The 20,470-nt window shown below is 43.4% G+C and overlaps 1 protein-coding gene across 2 annotated transcripts in view; it reads left to right on the forward strand.

Moving 5' to 3' along the window:
- Positions 1-20,470, forward strand: part of LOC146577094 (protein NLRC3-like) — a 222,326-nt gene that overhangs the window by 183,935 nt on the left and 17,921 nt on the right. The window contains exons 1-4 of one of the 2 annotated variants that reach the window (XM_085268132.1): positions 13,656-13,774; positions 15,124-15,202; positions 17,668-17,872; positions 18,024-19,735. The exons of the other annotated variant lie outside the window; for it this stretch is intronic. Of the exons in view, the coding sequence (XP_085124258.1) occupies positions 13,656-13,774; positions 15,124-15,202; positions 17,668-17,872; positions 18,024-19,735 (2,115 nt within the window). Of the gene's footprint in view, positions 1-13,655; positions 13,775-15,123; positions 15,203-17,667; positions 17,873-18,023; positions 19,736-20,470 lie in introns of those variants that run through there. 2 annotated transcript variants of the gene reach the window in all.

Raw genomic sequence — 20,470 nt, forward strand, 5'->3', positions numbered from 1 at the left:
CTCTGCTAACGCTGCAGCAGCCTGTGAGGTCCTGCACACTGTAACCAGCAGACTCCAAACACAGCACCCTCAGGCCCTTTTCCTGATCTCTGGGGACTTTAAAGATGATGTAACCATTTAATTATGGTTACATAATTAATTATGTAATTAATTATGCAAAATGCAAAACGCTCAGCTGTGTCTCCAATCAAAGCTCTGTAACTTCAGAGGTGATGTTCATATGTTGACTAATGGTTTTCTTTCATTTTTGATGTACTGCAGAATATTTGTATAAAATCCAGGCCAGGAAAATCTCCTTCATGTGTTTCTGTGTTTTGTCTTCAGCTACGTTGACACAAAGGCCTCTGCTGTGACGCTCACACCTTTGATAAAGTCTGGAGAGTGTCAGCTTCCTGTTTATAGATACAAAAATATGTAATGTTGTGAACTCTGGCCGCAGCGGCGCAAGAAAAAGGAGAATTACGGGAAGCACTCACAACAGGTAAAATCAAAATAACAAAGTAAAGTACGATAAAATAAAAAACAACAAAAGAACAACACAATATACTTCCCCGTACTGTTACTGCTAACCTCTGTTAACCTAGTAACTCTTACCTTCTAACTGACAGCTGCTCAATAAACGAGCTCCATAAACGCTCCATATTCACCTTTACATGGAATATAAAGGGAAAAGAAGAAACACAGTGCTGTGTCAGCGTTAGACATATAGATATATCCTTGCTTTTAATACATTTGAAGGTGGGTGGGAGAGGTGCTTCTCCGCGTAGTCTACGGTCTCTTTGGGATCGGTAAAGCTTTTCCTCACATCACCATGGGTCACTAACAGCTTTGCAGGGTATAGCAGTCTGTACCTGACGCCGGTCATCCCACGTAGTCTTCCTCTCATATTTGCAAATGCGGCTCTGCGTTTCCAACAGAGGGAGGGAAATCTGGGAGGATGTTTATTTTAAAAACCCTTATACATCAGGTTCTTGTTCTCTGCAGCTTTCAGCAGAATTTCCTCACCAATGTGGTAGTAGTGCAATTTTAGATGTTTTAATTCAGACAGAGATTTTCAAATGCTTTAAACATGTTTTCTGCTCGTTTTAGTTCTTCTGATTTCAGCGAGGATATTTGGGAACTGAAACAGAAACTGAGAGATACTCAGCACTTTATCATTGAACTCAGCGATGTTAAAAAGGCCTTTCATACAGTCAATGTGAACAAGAGCCAGGTCCTGATAATATTAGTGGCCGCCTAATTAAATCTTGTGCTGATGAACTCAGGCCTATATTTCAGGTTATTTTGAACAAATCCTTGCAAACACAACATGTGCCCTCTCTTTGCAAAGAAGCAGTCGTGGTTCCTGTCCCTAAATCTAAACGACTTCAGGCCTGCTGCCTCACTTCAGTTGTCATGAAAGTCTTTGAAAAAATCATCAGAAATGTGATTATGAAGAGACTGAAGGTCAGCTGGATCCAATGCAGTTTGCATACAGGCCCAACAGAGGAGTGGAGGACGCACTTTTGACTTTACTAAATCTGATTCTTAAACATGTAGAGAGTAAAGGGACTTTTGCAAGACTTCTTCTCATTGATTTTTCTTCGGCTTTTAATACAACACAGCCCCATATTTTAATTAAAAGACTTTTAGAACAGTTTGAAATCAGGAAAAACCTGGTGGGCTGGATTTTAGATTTTCTAACTGACAGGTCACAAAGAGTGAGAATAAATGGGGTTCTGTCTGACCCAGTGTTCTCCTCCACAGGTTCTCCTCAAGGCTGCGTCCTATCGCCCTTATTATTCACTCTCTATACAAACATGTGTCAGGGCAGACATGAAAACAGGGTCATTATTAAATATGCAGATGACTCTGTTATTGTCAGCTTACTGAAAGAGGGTGAAACTAACCACGGCCCAGTCATTGATGACTTTGTTCAGTGGTGTGAGGAGTCTTATCTCCAGCTGAACATATCTAAAACAAAAGATATGGTTGTTGATTTTAGGAAACAACAAAATGGGCACGGAGTCACTTTAATTAAAGGTCAGAAAATAGAGCAAGTACAATCATATAAATATCTTGGGACCATAATCAATGAAAAACTGAACTTGTGTGAGTGTGTGAATGTGTGGATGACTGGATGTGTAAAGCACTTTGGGGTCCTCAGGGACGAGTAAAGCGCTCTACAAATACAGGCCATGTAATGGCAGAAACATTCTCTAGTGTAAATCCTGACTAGTTCATTAACTACAGATCAGTTTCAGTGAACATTATTCACAGAGGGATCTGAGTTCCTTATACCAGACTCTACAGAAACTGTAACACTGTGCAGCTCTGCGACTCAACAATATGACAACAATGTAACACACACTAGAATCATCAAATAAAGCCCCACTAACCACTAGAACTAACTAACTAGCACTGGACACTTGCATATTAGAGATTTCTACCACCATAGGAGGCGAGATATCATCCTTGAACCAGAGCATCCAGCCCTCAATTTCGGACATAAAAAGCGACGTGGCCAGGCATGATAACACTTTGACTGAACTGCAGGACTGTGCCTCGAACCACTCTGACACCATCGCCACTCTCCAGGCCACTGTGGAGCGTTTGTCTGCGGAGGTAAAGAAGTTAGATGAGAGATGTGGAGCTCTTGAGGCACTCCAGGAGGAATAATTTAAGAACTGCAGGAATACCAGAAGGCACAGAGGGACCCAAGATGACTGAGTTGGTTCACACCTGTTGGCGGAGGCGCTATCTCTCGAGGAGAAGCCACTCATCGATCGAGCACATAGAGCGAATCGCCAGCGTCCCAAACAAAGTCTTCTTCCTCGGCCCATCATCTTGAGATTGCACTACTACCACATTGGTGAGGAAATTCTGCTGAAAGCTGCAGAGAACAAGAACCTGATGTATAAGGGTTTTTAAAATAAACATCCTCCCAGATTTCCCTCCCTCTGTTGGAAACGCAGAGCCGCATTTGCAAATATGAGAGGAAGACTACGTGGGATGACCGGCGTCAGGTACAGACTGCTATACCCTGCAAAGCTGTTAGTGACCCATGGTGATGTGAGGAAAAGCTTTACCGATCCCAAAGAGACCGTAGACTACGCGGAGAAGCACCTCTCCCACCCACCTTCAAATGTATTAAAAGCAAGGATATATCTATATGTCTAACGCTGACACAGCACTGTGTTTCTTCTTTTCCCTTTATATTCCATGTAAAGGTGAATATGGAGCGTTTATGGCGATTTTCTGAATCTCGGGCAGATGAACTTCCCTGAAGTGTTTCCAGCTGGGCGTCGAGTGTTTGACCGACGCATGAAACGACACGTTTGTGAGTATTTGTGAGTATTTATCACACGGCGTGCTGCGGGGAAAAGCCTGTTGTAACATTCATGTTTTAGCCCCTGACGGCTCTTTTTGGCTTTTCATCCCTAAACTCTCTGCATGCTCTTTCGTGTGATTCGTTTTATTTTGAAAAGTCTCAATAGGATCTTGAGCTTTATTGTGAAAGGTTTATGTGGAAAATAAAGAAGCGGACGGCGGAGCCACGCGATGGTTTTACCGGCGTTGTTGCTAACGAGCGTCCGTAGTGTGGTTATATTAAATATAAGAGAAAGAGAGAACTTTAATACAGACACTACAGTGAGCATCACAACCATGTAACATATTTTACACCATGAAACAAACGATGTTTCATATCATCATCTGATATATATGTTATGGAACAGGCCCAGCGCAGGCTGCCTGTGATGCAGCACAGCGCCACCCTGTGGTCATCACTGCACTGGTGACACTACAAACAACAAGTATACAGGATGGACGGTGGCCCTGAGAGCTCACACACACTGCTGCTTCTAAAACACCATGAAACAGGAAAATGCTGTGAAAGCACAAAATAATCACAGTTCAAAGAGACAATAGTGACAGAAACAGAGGCTTCACTGGTGCTGAGGGAGAAATCCCAGAGAAGCTTCCTTCCTGCCAGTATACGAGCCCACCAACAGAGACAGGACCAGTTCATCCTCCATCACTTACTGTGTGCACACGTAGCAAATGTTAAAGTTCAAATGGTGGTTTTGTTTGCAGGGACTGTGAGTGGATGGAGATCCTGGTCCTCCTCAGCTGTGAGTTCTTCCTCTGTCATGAGAACCTCAGGGGGAGAACATGTGCTCACTCTCAGCTGCTTTAACAGGAAAGAAGCTCTTTTAGATCAAAGCTGAGAAACTGTTTGTAACAGCGAACTCTGTCACCTTTCTCTCCTCAGCCTGCTGCTGTCAGGCCCATGAAGCTCTGCTGTAAAGGCTTCCATGTCCCAGGCTTCACCTTTACCTGCTGACCAACGGGAGGCGTGGCCAAAACAGCGATGGGGAGTGGAGCAGCAGGTAGCAGAGGTGAGCCTCTTGTATGCAGCCTGTTATCTGTGGGACCAGGGAGCACGTGACACAGATGTTGCTGATTCAACATCTGTGTGACAGCTGGAGCAGCACAGTCTGCAGGAAACATCTGTGCATGTAGGAGACACCAAGGTGTACATGGTGGAAGCAGACGACTGACTCAAGCAGCCTCACATCACAGGCTGCTGGCTACAAGCACATGACCACAGTGACTGGTTTCACTGGTGTCTGTCCCAGTCTGTGGCAGAGATACAGGAAGTCACAGACAGCCTGCACACAGCGTTTCCTCTGGAGGGTGTTTCACACCCTGTTTGTGTTTCTCACTAACATGTTGTAGTTCTTCCTGCACACAGCAGCACTTTGATCATTTCTCCTGCTTTTCTTCCTTTTCTAGCTTTTATACACTGACAGTAACACAAAACTCCAAAGTCATCATTTGAGGAGCTTCTTAAGAGTTTCTGTGAGTTTAGTGAAGTCAGCCTCTCAACAATAAGTGTGTGTGTGTTGATTATCTAATGTTCAGAGAGGACTGCACTGATGTAGCATCCAGGTGAGCAGCTTATGAGCCAACAGGGGAAATTTAGCTGTATTATTGTTGTTTAAATGTAATAATTTATGATTTCATGTTCCAATATTTCACTTTTCCCAACGTTTTGTTATCATTTGGTCTGAAAACCATGACAAACAGCAGTGTTACAGTTGTTAACATTAGCTGCTATAGAGCACTCAGTCGCTATATTGGTGTTAGCGACATGAACATATCTGAGCTAACTGTGTGTTCCAGATGTGCAGCAAACCCAACTGTCCCTGTGTTTTCCTGCTGTAGACATTATCCCCATGATGCTGACGTCCTCTGGTGGGACGAGCTCACACGTTTATGGATTCAGATGCTAACTGGACCAGACTGGTGTCAACCTTTGTGCTATAGAAGCAAATCAAAGAAGAGCCAGTTGAACCTGAGCTGTCTGTAGTGGTGACACCAACACCATGTCACCTGCACATGCTGACCCAGGGTCAGTGTTGAACCTATAAGCTGTGTCCTCACAGTTCAATATGTCCTCACTGCACAGGTCAATGACATCAGAGCTGTAATGTTGTTCCCGTCTCACTAAAACTTCTGGCATAAGGTGACTTTTCTGGGTGATTCCAGGGTCACCAGTTTGAATCCCTCTGTTACTGCTGGGAACGTGCTGCTAAAGTGCCCTTGAGCAAGGCCACATCCAGCTTATGAAGCCAACCCTGGGCTCTGCTTGCTGGCAGTGACAGAGTAGATGAAACAGCTCAGTGGATGCTAACTCACAGCTAACAGCGCTCTGTCATGGATAAGTGAAATAAAGCTGACTGACCCACAGCTGCACACAAACACCTCCAACACCTACAGGTCAGCAGATCCACTGCTGTCTCTGATGGGCCCAAACTTTGCTTGTTCAGCGTTTGCTGCTGCTGACTTTGAAAATCACACCAAACATGGAATCAAATATATCGACTCAGCTTAGACTACAGAGAAGCTCGGCACTGCTCACAAAACTCAAACACAAAAGGCTTTTTAAAGACAACAATCACTTTGACAGACACACAAACACGACTGAGTACAGAGCAGCTGCTGGTTTGAAGCCACAGAAATGTTCAAATGTTTAAACACACTGCAGCGTTGCAGCCGTGATGCATTTGTGCTGCTAAGGCCACACACATCAGCTGCCTTACATTTTAGTACCAGTTCATCTCTGACCATGGCAGCACAGTCTTTCCAGTACAGTGATGTTGGTGGGGACAGTGGGGACTGATTGTTCATTGGCTGTAAGCCGGTCACATGGACGTTTAACTGGTGCTTTGATTGCTCTGTAGTCTGTTGTGCCTGTGAGCTGCTCCTAAAATGAGACAGATTATAATTGTCACCATTCTGTTAATGACTCTTATTATGTGCGCTCTCCTCCACTGTCACACTAAACACATTAAACCTTTATTTTTGTGTAAAGTCAGGATTTATTGGCTCTTCTTAAAAGCGTCATGAAGTGCAAAACTCAGCAAACATTATACAAAAGTAGATTTAGAAGCTGAACTGAAAACATTTAAAGTGACAGTCAGCACAAATCCAGCTGACATCTCCATCCAACCCAAGTCTTCATTTAAAGTCATTATAACTGTGACACACGTTTGTTACAGTATTAATCCTGCCTGATGCTGCAGGGCCAACATCATGAAACAGGCTCAGCATTTATTTCCATTATGAAACTTTATCATTAAAAACAAACCATTGTTCTGCAGTCGTCCCAGGACTGTCGGTCAAACGTTCTCTCCACATGTTTAAGGCTGAGCTCACTTTATCGTCTGCCTGAAGGAGGGAAGCAGATGTTACTAAACATCACAATAAAACATATGAAATGGGTGCACATGAGGAACGTCTGCACTGTTAAAGCCATGCAAACATCTTCACACATGAAGCAGCAACACCTCTCAGTTTAGCAGCAGCTGGTAAAAGCCACAGTGATCCTGGAGCCTCCCTGAAGGACTCGTTCATCAGTAACTGTCAGGAGGACGATTAAACCTGCTGCACACGTCCTGTAGTTACACACTCGGGAGGAAAGACGACGTCCTCGCTCTGCAACATGATCTGTGTTTCATCCAGGACGCTCAAACACAGATTGGTCTCCAAATATTAGACGCACTGGTTCTTCATGCGTTTCTACCTGAGCACTCAGAGTCATTTCTACAACAGGCCTCCTTCACCTGCTGGTGCCTCTGTTTCTGTGTTTGGCTGTTTCCATCAGTGCCTGATGTTTGTGATCTTTGATCTGTTCTGAAGTCTCTCTTTGTAACACAAATGTTGTTTGGCTTCTTTTGCAAACAAGGCAAAAGAACTTTAATGGATTCATTTGCTGATCTTACTGTTCTGATGCAAAGCCGTCCTTTCAACGCTTTAGAAAGAAAACCAAACAATGTTTTTAAAACTTTCCCAAAATGTAAAAGCTATTAAAACCATAAACTTCTGCTCCTTGATCATGTGATTCTTTTTCTAGACTGTCTGTAATTGTTATTGCTGATTGTCAATAAAGTTGTTTTTTATAAGTTATGTTGTAAAGGAAGCTTGTGGCGAGGGAGGAGGGGCGACTAAAAGCAGGTTCATATAGTGGGAAAGTCCTCAGGTCATGTGAGGATATTTACTGATGCGTCAACACTGTCAGATAAAAGAACGGCTGCTGCATTTGTTCTCCCAGAAATAAGTTTGGTGATGAGTAAAAGAATTACAGATGATGTGGCAGTTTATACTGGGAGCTGGTAGTGATGTTACTGGCTTGAACTGGGTGGAGGACGCACTAATATGGAGGTATGTGGTTTGCTGGGACTCTAGCAGCGTGCTAGTGAGCACAGGTGATATGTCTTCAGACTCTAGGCAACATATTGTTTTTGATATACTTCATTTACTGTATAGAATCAAACACAGAGGGATAGAAGTGGATTTCTTATGGCTCCCTGTGAATATCGGTGTTGATGCAATGAACAGGACGATGAGTTTAAAAAGGTGCAGCAAGAAGAAGTCGTGCAGGTTTGACTATAAAATACAGTGAAAGTGAGGTGAAGAGTATAATGAAGGTAAAGATGAAGGACGAGTGGCAGGCACACTGGGACAGAGACGGGAAAGGCAGATATTATTATACAGAAAACAGTCGTGTAGAAGAAGCTGCAGCAGAGACCAGGATGGAATCTGGAGAGTCAGAGTTGGTCACACAGGCTTGAATAGCACACTTAAAAAGGTAAACATGACACAGGAAGTGTGACTTCTGTGGACCAGAGGAGACGTTTGACGGGTTGTTAGCGTCGTCAGGATGCTGGATGGAAACGCTGTGCCTGATAGGATGATTACAGGCTGGACTTTGTCTTCCTGTTACAGATGGATCCAGGCCCTGGATGACTGCTGGACACACATGACCCACACTAGACTGCCTTCATCCATCCTTTCCTCCTTCACTGAGACTCAGAGTCAGCATGTATGTATTTATCAGTGATTTGAATCCTTTCATTACAGAGTGAAGTTAAAGTAGACGTGTGAACACATTAATGAATACAAAGGGACACAACTACTACTCCATGATGGAAAGCTGAAGTATTACACAGCTTTATGAACCTCCTGTTATCCTGGTAGACGAGTACAGCAATAAATCTTTTACTTGAACATCTTCTGGCTCCAATAAGCTTTGAAATGTGACCATGAAGTTAGAGACACACTGACTGAAACCCACAGCTGTGACTGTGGATCACATCCACACACAGTGTAGCTGCTGTCTCTGTGTGAGCCTTTGCACTGCTGCTCGCAGCACCGTTATATCACTCAGCGCTCGCTGCTGTTATTGAATCCACTTTTTACTGTCCGTGCAATCAAGCTCCTCTGCAGAGCTAGAAAATATCTTCGAACCAGTTTATGTGTTAGGGGATCCTTTGCAGCTGTGACTGTTGCCTCTGTTTTTGTCCTTTGGTTCCTGGGAGCCTTTTACATTTCCATCAGCAACAAATATCTGAACAGGCTTTATTGTAGGAAATACAGGAGTAAATAGTTGTCATTATTTATTAGATGTTGTTAAAGATGATCCGATGCTTGTTTAGTTTAATGCTGTGGCTTCAGTCAGCATCACTGCGCTGTATAGTTTTATTTTTCTGATCCTTCTGTTAAAGTTGCTGAATAAAAGCTGGTTGGTCTGCACCTCACCTCTGCCTCGAGCCTCCTTCTTTAAAGCAGCAGAGGCTCTTCATTCAGGTATCACAGCTCGAGTTGTTCTGCAGGAGACCCAGAGTACTGTCCTTGGTCCATAATGACATTAATCCTCAAAAATAGTTCTGGCATAATAATTGTGCACACAGTGTAAAACTGAAGAAGCTTCTCAGATGAAATGTCTTCAAGAAACTTAAAAAAGTCCAGACACTTTTGTTTCTGAGCTTCTTAATTCAATTCAATTTTATTTATATAAATCACAACAGCAGTCGCCTCAAGGCGCTTTATATTGTACAGTAGATCGCACAATTATAGATACAGAGAAAAACCCAACAATCATATGACCCCCTATGAGCAGCACTTTGGTGACAGTGGGAAGGAAAAACTTCCTTTTAACAGGAAGAAACCTCCAGCAGAACCAGGCTCAGGGAGGGGCGGGGCCATCTGCTGTGATTGGTTTGGGTGAGAGAAGGAAGACAGGATAAAGACATGCTGTGGAAGAGAGACAGATGAACCGCTGAGTGTTGTCCCGTCGAGGTGGCTCTTCTATGTTGTGCATTTATGGCACCAAACCACAAATGCAAAGGAAGAAAGGGTCGAGGCTGATTGGTGTATGTGCCCATGAGTATGAGTGTACACGGGTGTTTCTCTGTGTTAGTGACAGTCTGACAGAAGGCTGCATCCCTCAGCCTCATGTGGGCTGTGTAGCCCCTTTACCACTGCAGTGAGAGCTCAGACCTGTTTCTGGTGGGTGGTGGACTCCTCCAGGGCTTCCCCTGATTCCCCTTCTGCCACAGAAGACTGTGGCCTCAGAAACTCATATCTGCTTTTTGCAAATGAAGCGAACCTGTTGGCTTCATCAGCAGGGGCGGATCTAGAAGGGTGGCATGGGGTGGCAAGTGCCACCCTAAAATGATCCCTTGCCACCCCAAGTGCCACCCCAGTTTTGCATATGACAGTGTTGTTTATTAAAATAAGTTTAAGAGTTTGAGCGTAGTTACAGTCAGCAGTGAATATAAATGCTAGAACTGGATATATTCCATAGTGTCCCCCCCTCCACATTAACAAATGGTTCAGCCCATAGCAGGACGGCTTTTTTCTTGTTTTCAGTAGCAAGCGATGCTTATGATTGTGCCAGAGCACATTTTGAACAACACCATGGGAATTTTGGATTTTACACAGGTGGGTGGATGTTACACTGTGGAAATGGAAGGAAGGTGAGTGCTATTTTAAATGGTTGTAGAAAATGAAAAAACAGCAGGTGTATTGGCTGCATTTTTAGATAAATAGTTGTATCTGTTTACAAAATGTACAATTTATATTTGCATTTCAAGTTATAAACATTTACCCAACACGTCTGTGGTTTTTTTACAGTAAAAAATACTGCTAGGATTTTAGGTTCTTTGTGTGATTTCAGATCAGTAATAGTTACATTAATAGTAATAGTAATACTAATGCAGTATGTCAGTGAAAAAACAACTAAATTCAGTTGAGCTGAAAAGATACCAAACAAAGCAAGAGGAGGAAAAAATAAAATGAAACAATCTGAGGGTGAAATACAAACGTAAACTCAAAGGAGTCACAAATGTCCGGTTGTATTTAAGACCTCAGAGGGTGAATCCAACAAATCATGAAAAATTAGGTTTACATGTTTGTTCATGACAGTGCAGATTTCTGACATTTTGTGTCATTTAAGCTGCAACAATGTGACTGTTTTCTAACAAAAACAGTGAAACTTAAGTTAGACTTGTGTTTGTAAATGAAGCGCCCCATGTTGTGTAGCTTTCTGGAGTTTATACTTATTGGGCTACATATGTATTTAATATACAGGCTGTACAGTACATAACATCAAAACTCACATGTTTCATGTAACTAAAGTGTGTAATCATGTGGGTACAGACAATAATTAAGTTATAGACTATATTTATATGAAAAACGTGCATACTTACTGCATTTGAATCATTTTAACCACATGTAACCACCTGCATATGTGTTTGGGGGAAAAGGCTTTGATTTTGCCACCCTAAGAAAATTTCTCTAGAGCCGCCCCTGACCATTTCACAGGATTTGCATTTAAAGATGCAACAAGACTAAAATGGTTAGGGTCAGGAGGTCAAAGGTCAGAGCTCCTGTGGGTCTGAGGGCGGCCTCACGCTGGAGAAGGATGAAGGAGTCTGACCTGAGCCAGTGTTTGACATGAACACATCAGCACTGCTGTCAGTGAGCCTAACGACAGCCGTTAGCATCATTTCAGTGTTTCAGTCATAAAAACACTTCCTGTCTCTGTGGTGGTTACAGTGACATCATGCAGTTTGTGCTTTGACCTCCAGAGGGCGACAAATCAGCACAGACAGAGCTCCATTCAAACTTTGCTGCCATCAGGAATAATTCTTCAAATATAATCATCAGTGTTTGAGCAGTTATGATATCAGGGACAATCTAGACATGTGTGACAATACTGAACATGTCACATGACACACCTCAAACATCATGTGATCCACTCTCAGTCTGCACTTTCATTCATGACTTCAACAGGTTGAAATGAGCTTTGAAGAAACATCAGTTCAGTGCTGAAATATTTAAACACTGCAGGAAGAACAACAACAAATTGATGACGGATGTTTGTGCTTCAAACAGGAAAACCAGCAGAAATAAATCACAGCCTGCCAGAGGTTTGGAGTTTCCGAGGTGCACCTGAACGCAGCACAGTGTTCCAATGCTCCTGATTGTCCTCAAACGTCTCTTTGGGTGTTTCCTTCCTGCTCAAAGTTTAATTTCACTTCCTGAACTTCGTGGAGTGGAGCTTGTTGTTGGTGTGAAGAAACTGTAAGTTTGCTTTGTTTCCTCCTTTAACAGTTTGTCTTTAGGAACTTTACTGTTTGTTCAGCTCGTGTTTGATTTCTTCACACAACAAACTGTGTGTGTTTGTATTTCCGGTCTCTCCATTAAAGTCAGTGTGTAATGTTTCCTGGCTAACATCAGCTGTGTGCAGCTTAGTTCAGCACAAATCTGCCGCTCCATAGTTCACGGTAACGGACTCACAGCTGGACCAACGAGGCCGAGTGTGTCCGCCACTCTGAGCTACGTTCGTGTTTGTGTACTTGTAGTTTGTACTTGTAGTTTGTACTTTGAGTTCACTCAGAGCCCACAGAGGACGCAGCGTACGTGATGACGTCACATCCCTTTACCTCCTTTACTGTCACTGCGATTAATATTTACACACGAGACACCTGCAGAGCTCTGACGCTGAGCTAGCACACAGCATGCTAACGCTAAGCTAACGCTAAGCTAGCCACACAGCATGCTAACACTAAGCTAACGCTAAGCTAATGCTAAGCTAGCCAAGAACCCAGAGTGACGTAAAGCTGAGTAAACACTGACCCCAGACCAGCACCGTGATAAAGTGAGCTGCTGCTGCTGAACTTGAACAGGTAACAAAGTGATGAGCAGTCAGGCTGCAGGTTTCTACCTGTTCATGTTTCTACAGTAGAATCACTTTGAAGTGTCTTTGTGCTGTTTCATCTTTGATTTGTGTTCATAAACACTCAGAGAAACATCACGTGACCTCATCAGGATCTGTGTTGGTGTGTGGGGCTGTACCTCAGCTTTATGTTGTTACATGCTCATTTGTTCATTTTAACATCAAAGTAATGTTATGAGGAGTAATGAAGTAACGTACTCCATTACTTTTAATCAAAGTGTTCTGTGTAATATGTGTAATAATGACTGTTTTGAGTAATGAGCAACACTGATCACAACAAAGAGGAAATGCCTCCAACATGGACAAACATTTGAGCCACAACATGCAGTTAATGTGCACAAATGTCTTTGATATGCTGCTCAGTGATGGTGGTGACTGTCAGAGCAGAGCTACTGAGAATCAATAAGTAATATCAATGATGGGATCAGAATCACTAAATTCTTCTCATCCCTGTCAGTATCATACATGTGCTGTATAATGTGATAAATGTAGAGGTGCTGGCTGTTCTCTCACTCTGCTGTTTAGCTGTAAAGGACGCCTCCCTGCCTTTGTCTCATTCATGACCTTTAATAGTCTCTTCTAACATGCAGAGATCTGTATGATCTGTTTCATAGAGTCTAACCAGCCTGTACAGGTAACAACAACAGTCACTGCATCACTGACACACAAACGTCATCTCTGTCAATAACAACATTCATACATGGAATAAAAACACATCAGTGGATCATTGCTGGAGCTGATGTTTGTGCTCCTGGTGCAAAGGCTCTCAGTTTCCTCCTTGAAATAACATCAGTGGTGGGTCAGCGACATGCTTTCTTTCCCTCTCAGGTTTAAATATCTGGGACTCTCCACCGTTTGGTTTTAGAGCTGAAGAAGCTTCTTGGATGAAACGTCTTCCAGAAACTTAAAGACGTCTCTTTTCTCTCCAAGCTCCTTAGATCACATGACCTGGATGACTGAACCTACAGACATATTGACCTGGTTTCATGGTCACATGACAGGTCAGAGGTCAGCGACTGTAACTCAGTTCCTCCTGTTAATGTGAACTCACTGAGTGTTTGTGGTTTACCTCTCAGACTGACTGAAGATGATGATGGAGGAAGAGGAGGACAGAGCAGAGTCTGCAGGGTCCAGCTGTCCGTCTGTGAGGAGTGACGGGTCCAAAGGTCATAATCCAGAGTTCAGTGGTGAACCTGGAGCAACGAGGTCAGAGAGCTGAACTCACTGAGTAACAGAAATAATTCTGCACTGACATTATAATCAGTGTTGACTCTGGTTGATTGTCTGACTGTGTTTGTGAGCTGAGAGGAAATGAAAATGAGTTTGTAACAAAAATCAGTTTTGTCCAGTTTTCCTGTAAAAAGCTGAACTCTAATCTAAGAGGATGTTACTGACAGGAAACAGCTGCATTATCTGCAGTCTGTGTGATCACAGCTGCTTCAATCATGTTTGTGTCTGCAGAGGTCAGAGGTCACAGTCTGCAGGGTCCAGCTGTCCGTCTGTGAGGAGTGACGGGTCCAAAGGCGACCCTCCAAACTTCAGTGGTGAACCTGGAGCAACGAGGTCAGAGAGCTGTGATGACTCCTTTACATGTTTGTGTTTCCTGGATAAATATGACCTGAAACATCCTCAGATTGTTACAAAGATCCATTAAAAAGAAAACAATGAAAGAGAAAAGATCCAAATGTTCGACTTGGTCATTTGCTGTTTGAGGACAGTGATGCTCATATCTGTGGGGAAAGTGTGACCTGAGTGGGTTCATGTTTGTCTTTAAAGAACAGAGCTGCTCTGATTCTCTTTGTGTCTGATCTGTTAAACAGTCTGAGAGGTCACACAGAGACCCAGCAGCTAAAGCCTGGATCATACTGGCTGCTGTTACTCCATCAGGACAACACTGAACCACAGTGGTGTGGATGTAGTGGATAAATCCCACCATACTGATGCTCAGAGTTAACCACAGGGAACAAAACCAGATGTTACCTTCAGATTGTGACCTTTGGAGTGGACGATGCAGATTTCAATAGAGAATAAATGTTGTTGTTTTTCAGCTGTGAAGAAAGAATCTAATTTTCTGAACTTAAGAATTTATGATGCTGGAAACAACATGGAGACTATAACACAACATTTCCACTGTGTTCATAGAATGAATGTAAAACTGTCAGACATTCATTAAATATGCAAAATGTCTACAGAAGCATCAGAGGGTCAGACGTGAAGCACTCAGTCATTTTGATCAAATGACTCATCAGTTATTGATCTGTACTACACTGATCTACCACGTTAGTAAAGCTGGTGTTCTGGTGGTGGAGGGAGACTCGGATCATGTTCTGGTTTTGGAGCAGTGATCTGCTGATGGTTCAGTTTGATGAGCTTCTTCAAAATCATCCCTGACATCACCACTGAAAGGACGTCCATGAAAACAGACTGAAAATTACTGATATGTTCACAATCTGAGAGTTTAAAACTTGACAGACTTGATTCAGATGAAGTTATTTGAGCAGAAACTCCTGGATCTTTATCCTGTGTTGATCTGATCCTTCATGGTTCCTCCACAGAGTGGAGCAGCAGAGCTCAGAGGTTCCCAGTGGTCAGTCTGCCCAGCAGCATCAAACACAGCTGGACTCCATATTTATGGTCTGTACATGTACAACAACTACTTTAATATTAATAATAATGCATTTATTTATAGGTCCCTTTCAGAACACCAAGGACTCTGTGGACTAAATGACCAAAAGAAACAAACTTTGAAATCAGACGGTGCAAATGTGATCACAGGGAAACGTTTTAAACATCGAGGCTTTAAACAGAAACCAAAGTGAAACAGTTTGTAGTCGAGATCAGTGGGAATGAAGCTGAATAACTGTTTCTTCAATATCTTTGAGCAATAAATGACAAATATGATGGAAATTAGCAGCATTAGCACTTACTAATGATGTGAGCTGACACTCGGCTGTATTGAGACGACCACATTAGGTGGTCCTCAACTGTAATGGAAACCAGTGGATCCAGTCCAGTCGTGGCGACCTGTGGTGAGTCGATCTGAGCAGCTACTAATGGAAACAGGGCCATAGATGTGTTTGTGCTTAATAACAGTGAATCACATGAGTTTTACATTACAGTTAAAATCTCATGTTGTTTGTTAAAGTGTGCAGTTCAGGGTGTGTTACTAAAACACTTTCCAAAGACCCAGCCCCCATAAAAAGCAGCCAAACAGCTTCTAAGAGTTACACACCCACACATATCTATCAGGTTAACTCTGGTCTAACACACTTGGATTTAGCTTGAAGAGTGTTCCTGTACGAGGACTGAAAATGATTTAAAAAGCAGCCAATGTCCAAAGAACAACTTTGACACACCTTCATAAAACCTGCAGAGCAAAGAAAAACTAGCTGAAAGTCTGGCTGCTCTTATGAAAAGTACAGAGAAATTATGGGTCGCTCAACACTTGTGCACAATATAAGAGTTTAAATAAATCTAAAGAATAACTCAAAATCCTACAATCATACTGATAAAGTCATCTACAGCTAACTATCCAAGTGGATTTGTTTAAGACAGCTCCATCTGCTGGTGGCCCTCTGCAGGTGCATGAAAGGGGCGTGTTTATAGTGAAAGTAGTAGAGGAAGTAAACCCCACGGGAAGGAGGAGGACTCTCAGCAGCTTCCAGCTCATATTCAGACATTTGACTTCTCACTGAAAGCAGCAAGTTTGAGTGTCTGTACCTTAGTTAGAAGAGATAACATGTCAGTAGTAATTAGAGTTGATTGAGCAATGCTGTCCTTGTAATGTAGTTTATGATTTTTATGGACAAGTCCAGTTTTTCTGTAGAGCCTCTCAAGTTGGTGACAGCAGCAGTGGAAGTTCACGTGTAAACCAGAGCAGCAAATCAGGTCCAAATGTGTTGTTCACAGTGAGTGGGATCATCATTGGCTGCTATGTTAACCTCCTGCAGCAGGATGTGTTTGGTCAGAGAATGGATAGATCACTAAGTCATTGTTGAGTTTAGGGAGACAGTAGACAGTTGGAGGAGGTTCAGCCAGTTGACACACAGTAGATAAAATAACTGAAGGCAGGAGCAGACACCTGTATGACTTTCCACCTCTCACATAGATTATTTCCCTGGGCAGCGCCACAGGGCTGGTAGATGTAAACAAAGCTGGAGGAGAGGATTGATTCATCTGAGAAAAGTCACAGAGTTGTGTCTTGATGCTCAATCATCCAGGTACGTAAATCCCAAAAAGCTTGATTCTGTTCATCTGGATGTTTTCAGTGGGAGAAACGTTTCATCATCATCAGGTGACTTCTTCAGTCTCAGCTGACTGCAGGTTTCAATCTCATAAACAGGACATTTGTATGACTGAAACCAGCCCACTGAAGGAACAATGGGCTGGGAGGTCAGTTCATTGATCATTGGTACGCATATTGTCAGGACCATTGATCAATGGTTGTTGATCAATGGTCATGAGTCCAGTTCACAGAGAGCTGGGGAATGGCTGCAATCACAGCATGTAAGATGGTGACAGTTGTACCCTTAGGCCCCTCCTCCATTCAGAGATGGTCTTTCCTTTTCACATAAATGGCCTCCTTGACTCCGCCCTCAAACCAGCGTTCACATTTACTCAGGACCTTCTTGATGTGAAGTTCTTCTGCTTCGCTGGCTGCTGTGTCTGTGGGGATGGTGTTTGTTCTGTGTTGTAGTGTCCTGATGACGCCCAGTTTGTGCCCCAGTGGATGATGAGAGTCAAACCTTAAATACTGATCTGTATGCGTAAACAGAGTGAACCTTTAAGACCAGTTGTCTGTACGATCAACTCAGTCACCTGAAACATCTTCAAGTTTCTGGCTTTGATCATCAACCTGTTGGTAGTTCAGCTCTGAACACCAGTGAAATGTTTCTCCCACTGAAATCGCTGCATTCATATGAACAGCATCAACGTTTTGGGATCATGGAGTTGTGGACAAAGTCTCAGTTAATCAGATAAAGTCAAACCTATAATTGGTGAAGAGGTCGTGGATGATATGCCCCTTGATGGTAAAGAAGTGGATGTTGTGTGGACTAAAGTTCAGAGTGGTGGCTCATTCATAAAGTATTCTGTTCCAGCTGCTGGAGGACAACATCATCACTTTTGTGAAGAACGAGCTGAAGAAGATCCAGAAGGCTCTGAATCCAAATAAGCCCCAGTGCTTGGAGTTTCAGAGGAAGGATGATGAGCAGAGGAGAAACAGCAGAGAGGCATTTGTGAAGATCACAGTGGACTTCCTGAGGAGAATGAAGCAGGAGGAGCTGGCTGACCGTCTGCAGAGACGTAAGAGGATTTATCTAAAGATTTAAGCTGCTGGATAAATGAGAGACTTGTGACACCAGTGTGTTCGGTCATTTCTCAGTGGGTCAGAAATTGTCATCAGCATTTTGTAAAATATGATTGTTAAAGTTGTATTTTTATTATTATTACTCAGAACTTCCAGCTGCAGTTTGTCATCGTAACCTTAAATCCACCCTGAAGAAGAAGTTCCAGTGTGTGTTTGAGGGCATCGCTAAAGCAGGAAACCCAACCCTCCTGAATCAGATCTACACAGAGCTCTACATCACAGAGGGAGGGACTGCAGAGGTCAATGATGAACATGAGGTCAGACAGATTGAAACAGCATCCAGGAAACCAGACAGACCAGAAACAACCATCAGACAAGAAGACATCTTTAAAGCCTCACCTGAAAGAGATGAACCAATCAGAACAGTGCTGACAAAGGGAGTGGCTGGCATTGGGAAAACAGTCTTAACACAGAAATACAGCCTGGACTGGGCTGAAGACAAAGCCAACCAGGACATCCAGTTCATATTTCCATTCACTTTCAGAGAGCTGAATGTGCTGAAAGAGGAAAAGTTCAGCTTGGTGGGACTTGTTCATCACTTCTTTACTGAAACCAAAGAAGCAGGAATCTGCAGCTTTGAAGACTTCCAGGTTGTGTTCATCTTTGATGGTCTGGATGAGTGTCGACTTCCTCTGGACTTCCACAAAACTACAATCCTAACTGACCCTAGAAAGTCCACCTCAGTGGATGTGCTGCTGATAAACCTCATCAGGGGGAAACTGCTTCCCTCTGCTCGCCTCTGGATAACCACACGACCTGCAGCAGCCAATCAGATCCCTCCTGACTGTGTTGGCATGGTGACAGAGGTCAGAGGGTTCACTGACCCACAGAAGGAGGAGTACTTCAGGAAGAGATTCAGAGATGAGGAGCAGGCCAGCAGCATCATCTCCCACATCAAGAAAGCTCGAAGCCTCCACATCATGTGCCACATCCCAGTCTTCTGCTGGATCACTGCTACAGTTCTGGAGGATGTGCTGGAAACCAGAGAGGGAGGACAGCTGCCCAAGACCCTGACTGAGATGTACATCCACTTCCTGGTGGTTCAGGCCAAAGTGAAGAAGGTCAAGTATGATGGAGGAGCTGAGACAGATCCACACTGGAGTCCAGAGAGCAGGAAGATGATGGAGTCTCTGGGAAAACTGGCTTTTGATCAGCTGCAGAAAGGAAACCTGATCTTCTATGAATCAGACCTGACAGAGTGTGGCATCGATATCAGATCAGCCTCAGTGTACTCAGGAGTGTTCACACAGATCTTTAAAGAGGAGAGCGGACTGTACCAGGACAAGGTGTTCTGCTTCATCCATCTGAGTGTTCAGGAGTTTCTGGCTGCTCTTCATGTCCATCGGACCTTCATCAACTCTGGACTCAATCTGCTGGAACAACAACAAACAAAGTCCATATGGTCTATATTGTTTTGGAAACAAAAACCTGAAAAAGAAGTAAAATCTGTAGAGAAACACTTCCACCACAGTGCTGTGGATAAGGCCTTACAGAGTCCAAATGGACACCTGGACTTGTTCCTCCGCTTCCTCCTGGGTCTTTCACTGCAGACCAATCAGACTCTCCTACGAGGTCTGCTGACACAGACAGGAAGTAGCTCACAGACCAATCAGGAAACAGTCCAGTACATCAAGGAGAAGCTCAGTGAGAATCTGTCTGCAGAGAAAAGCATCAATCTGTTCCACTGTCTGAATGAACTGAATGATCGTTCTCTAGTGGAGGAGATCCAACAGTCCCTGAGATCAGGATGTCTCTCCACAGGTAAACTGTCTCCTGCTCAGTGGTCAGCTCTGGGGCCCGTTCTTCGTACCTCGCTAAGTAGGTTAGCCGGATTAGATTGTTGACGATTTCGCGTGATCCTGGATCAGTCGGTTCCCCGAAGCTCATCCGGGACTTGCTGTCATAGCAACAGAGCCGTAAGCGTAAACCTGCTCGGGAGCAGGTTTACTTTATGTAAACAGGATTAGATCGCGGCCACGCAGGTATGTCCGCTTCATTTATACGAAAGCAACAGCGATATTTTTCCACTGTTTCACCATAAATAAATATTATCAATGTAACTAAAGATAATGCAGCACTTGATCCTTTTATTGATGTCACACAGATACATACAGGTCATTTCCTAAAAAAGGGAAATGAACTATTAACATTCTATTACATGTATGTGATTATTACAGATGTAATTCATATTTCAGAGTAGTAATTGTAAATTACTTCGTGTAATCAAGATGAGAGACCACGGCTATAAAAGCGAAGGTGGATTTGGGAAGCCTGTCGCAGCCATGTCCTGTCCGTATACGCGACCAACCCATTGCGGAAGGTGCAAGATTGATAAGGAGAGTCCTCAGAATTCAGCGTATATTGCGGGATAGACAGGATCCTTTAGCTCAGCGCGACAGTGTGCTCATAGAGAGATATCGATATTCCCGTGAGGGTATTATTTACTTAACCAACTTGTTGACGAGGGGGTGCAGGACCACCACCTGTCTTTTTTTCCTCTGCCCTTTTCTTGGTTGCTGTTATGAACAAACTAA

Source organism: Mchenga conophoros, linkage group LG3, assembly GCF_057382185.1.
Source record: "Mchenga conophoros isolate Kocher_MC1m ecotype Shallow Benthic linkage group LG3, M_conophoros_male_GT1.1, whole genome shotgun sequence".
NCBI lineage: Eukaryota > Metazoa > Chordata > Actinopteri > Cichliformes > Cichlidae > Mchenga > Mchenga conophoros.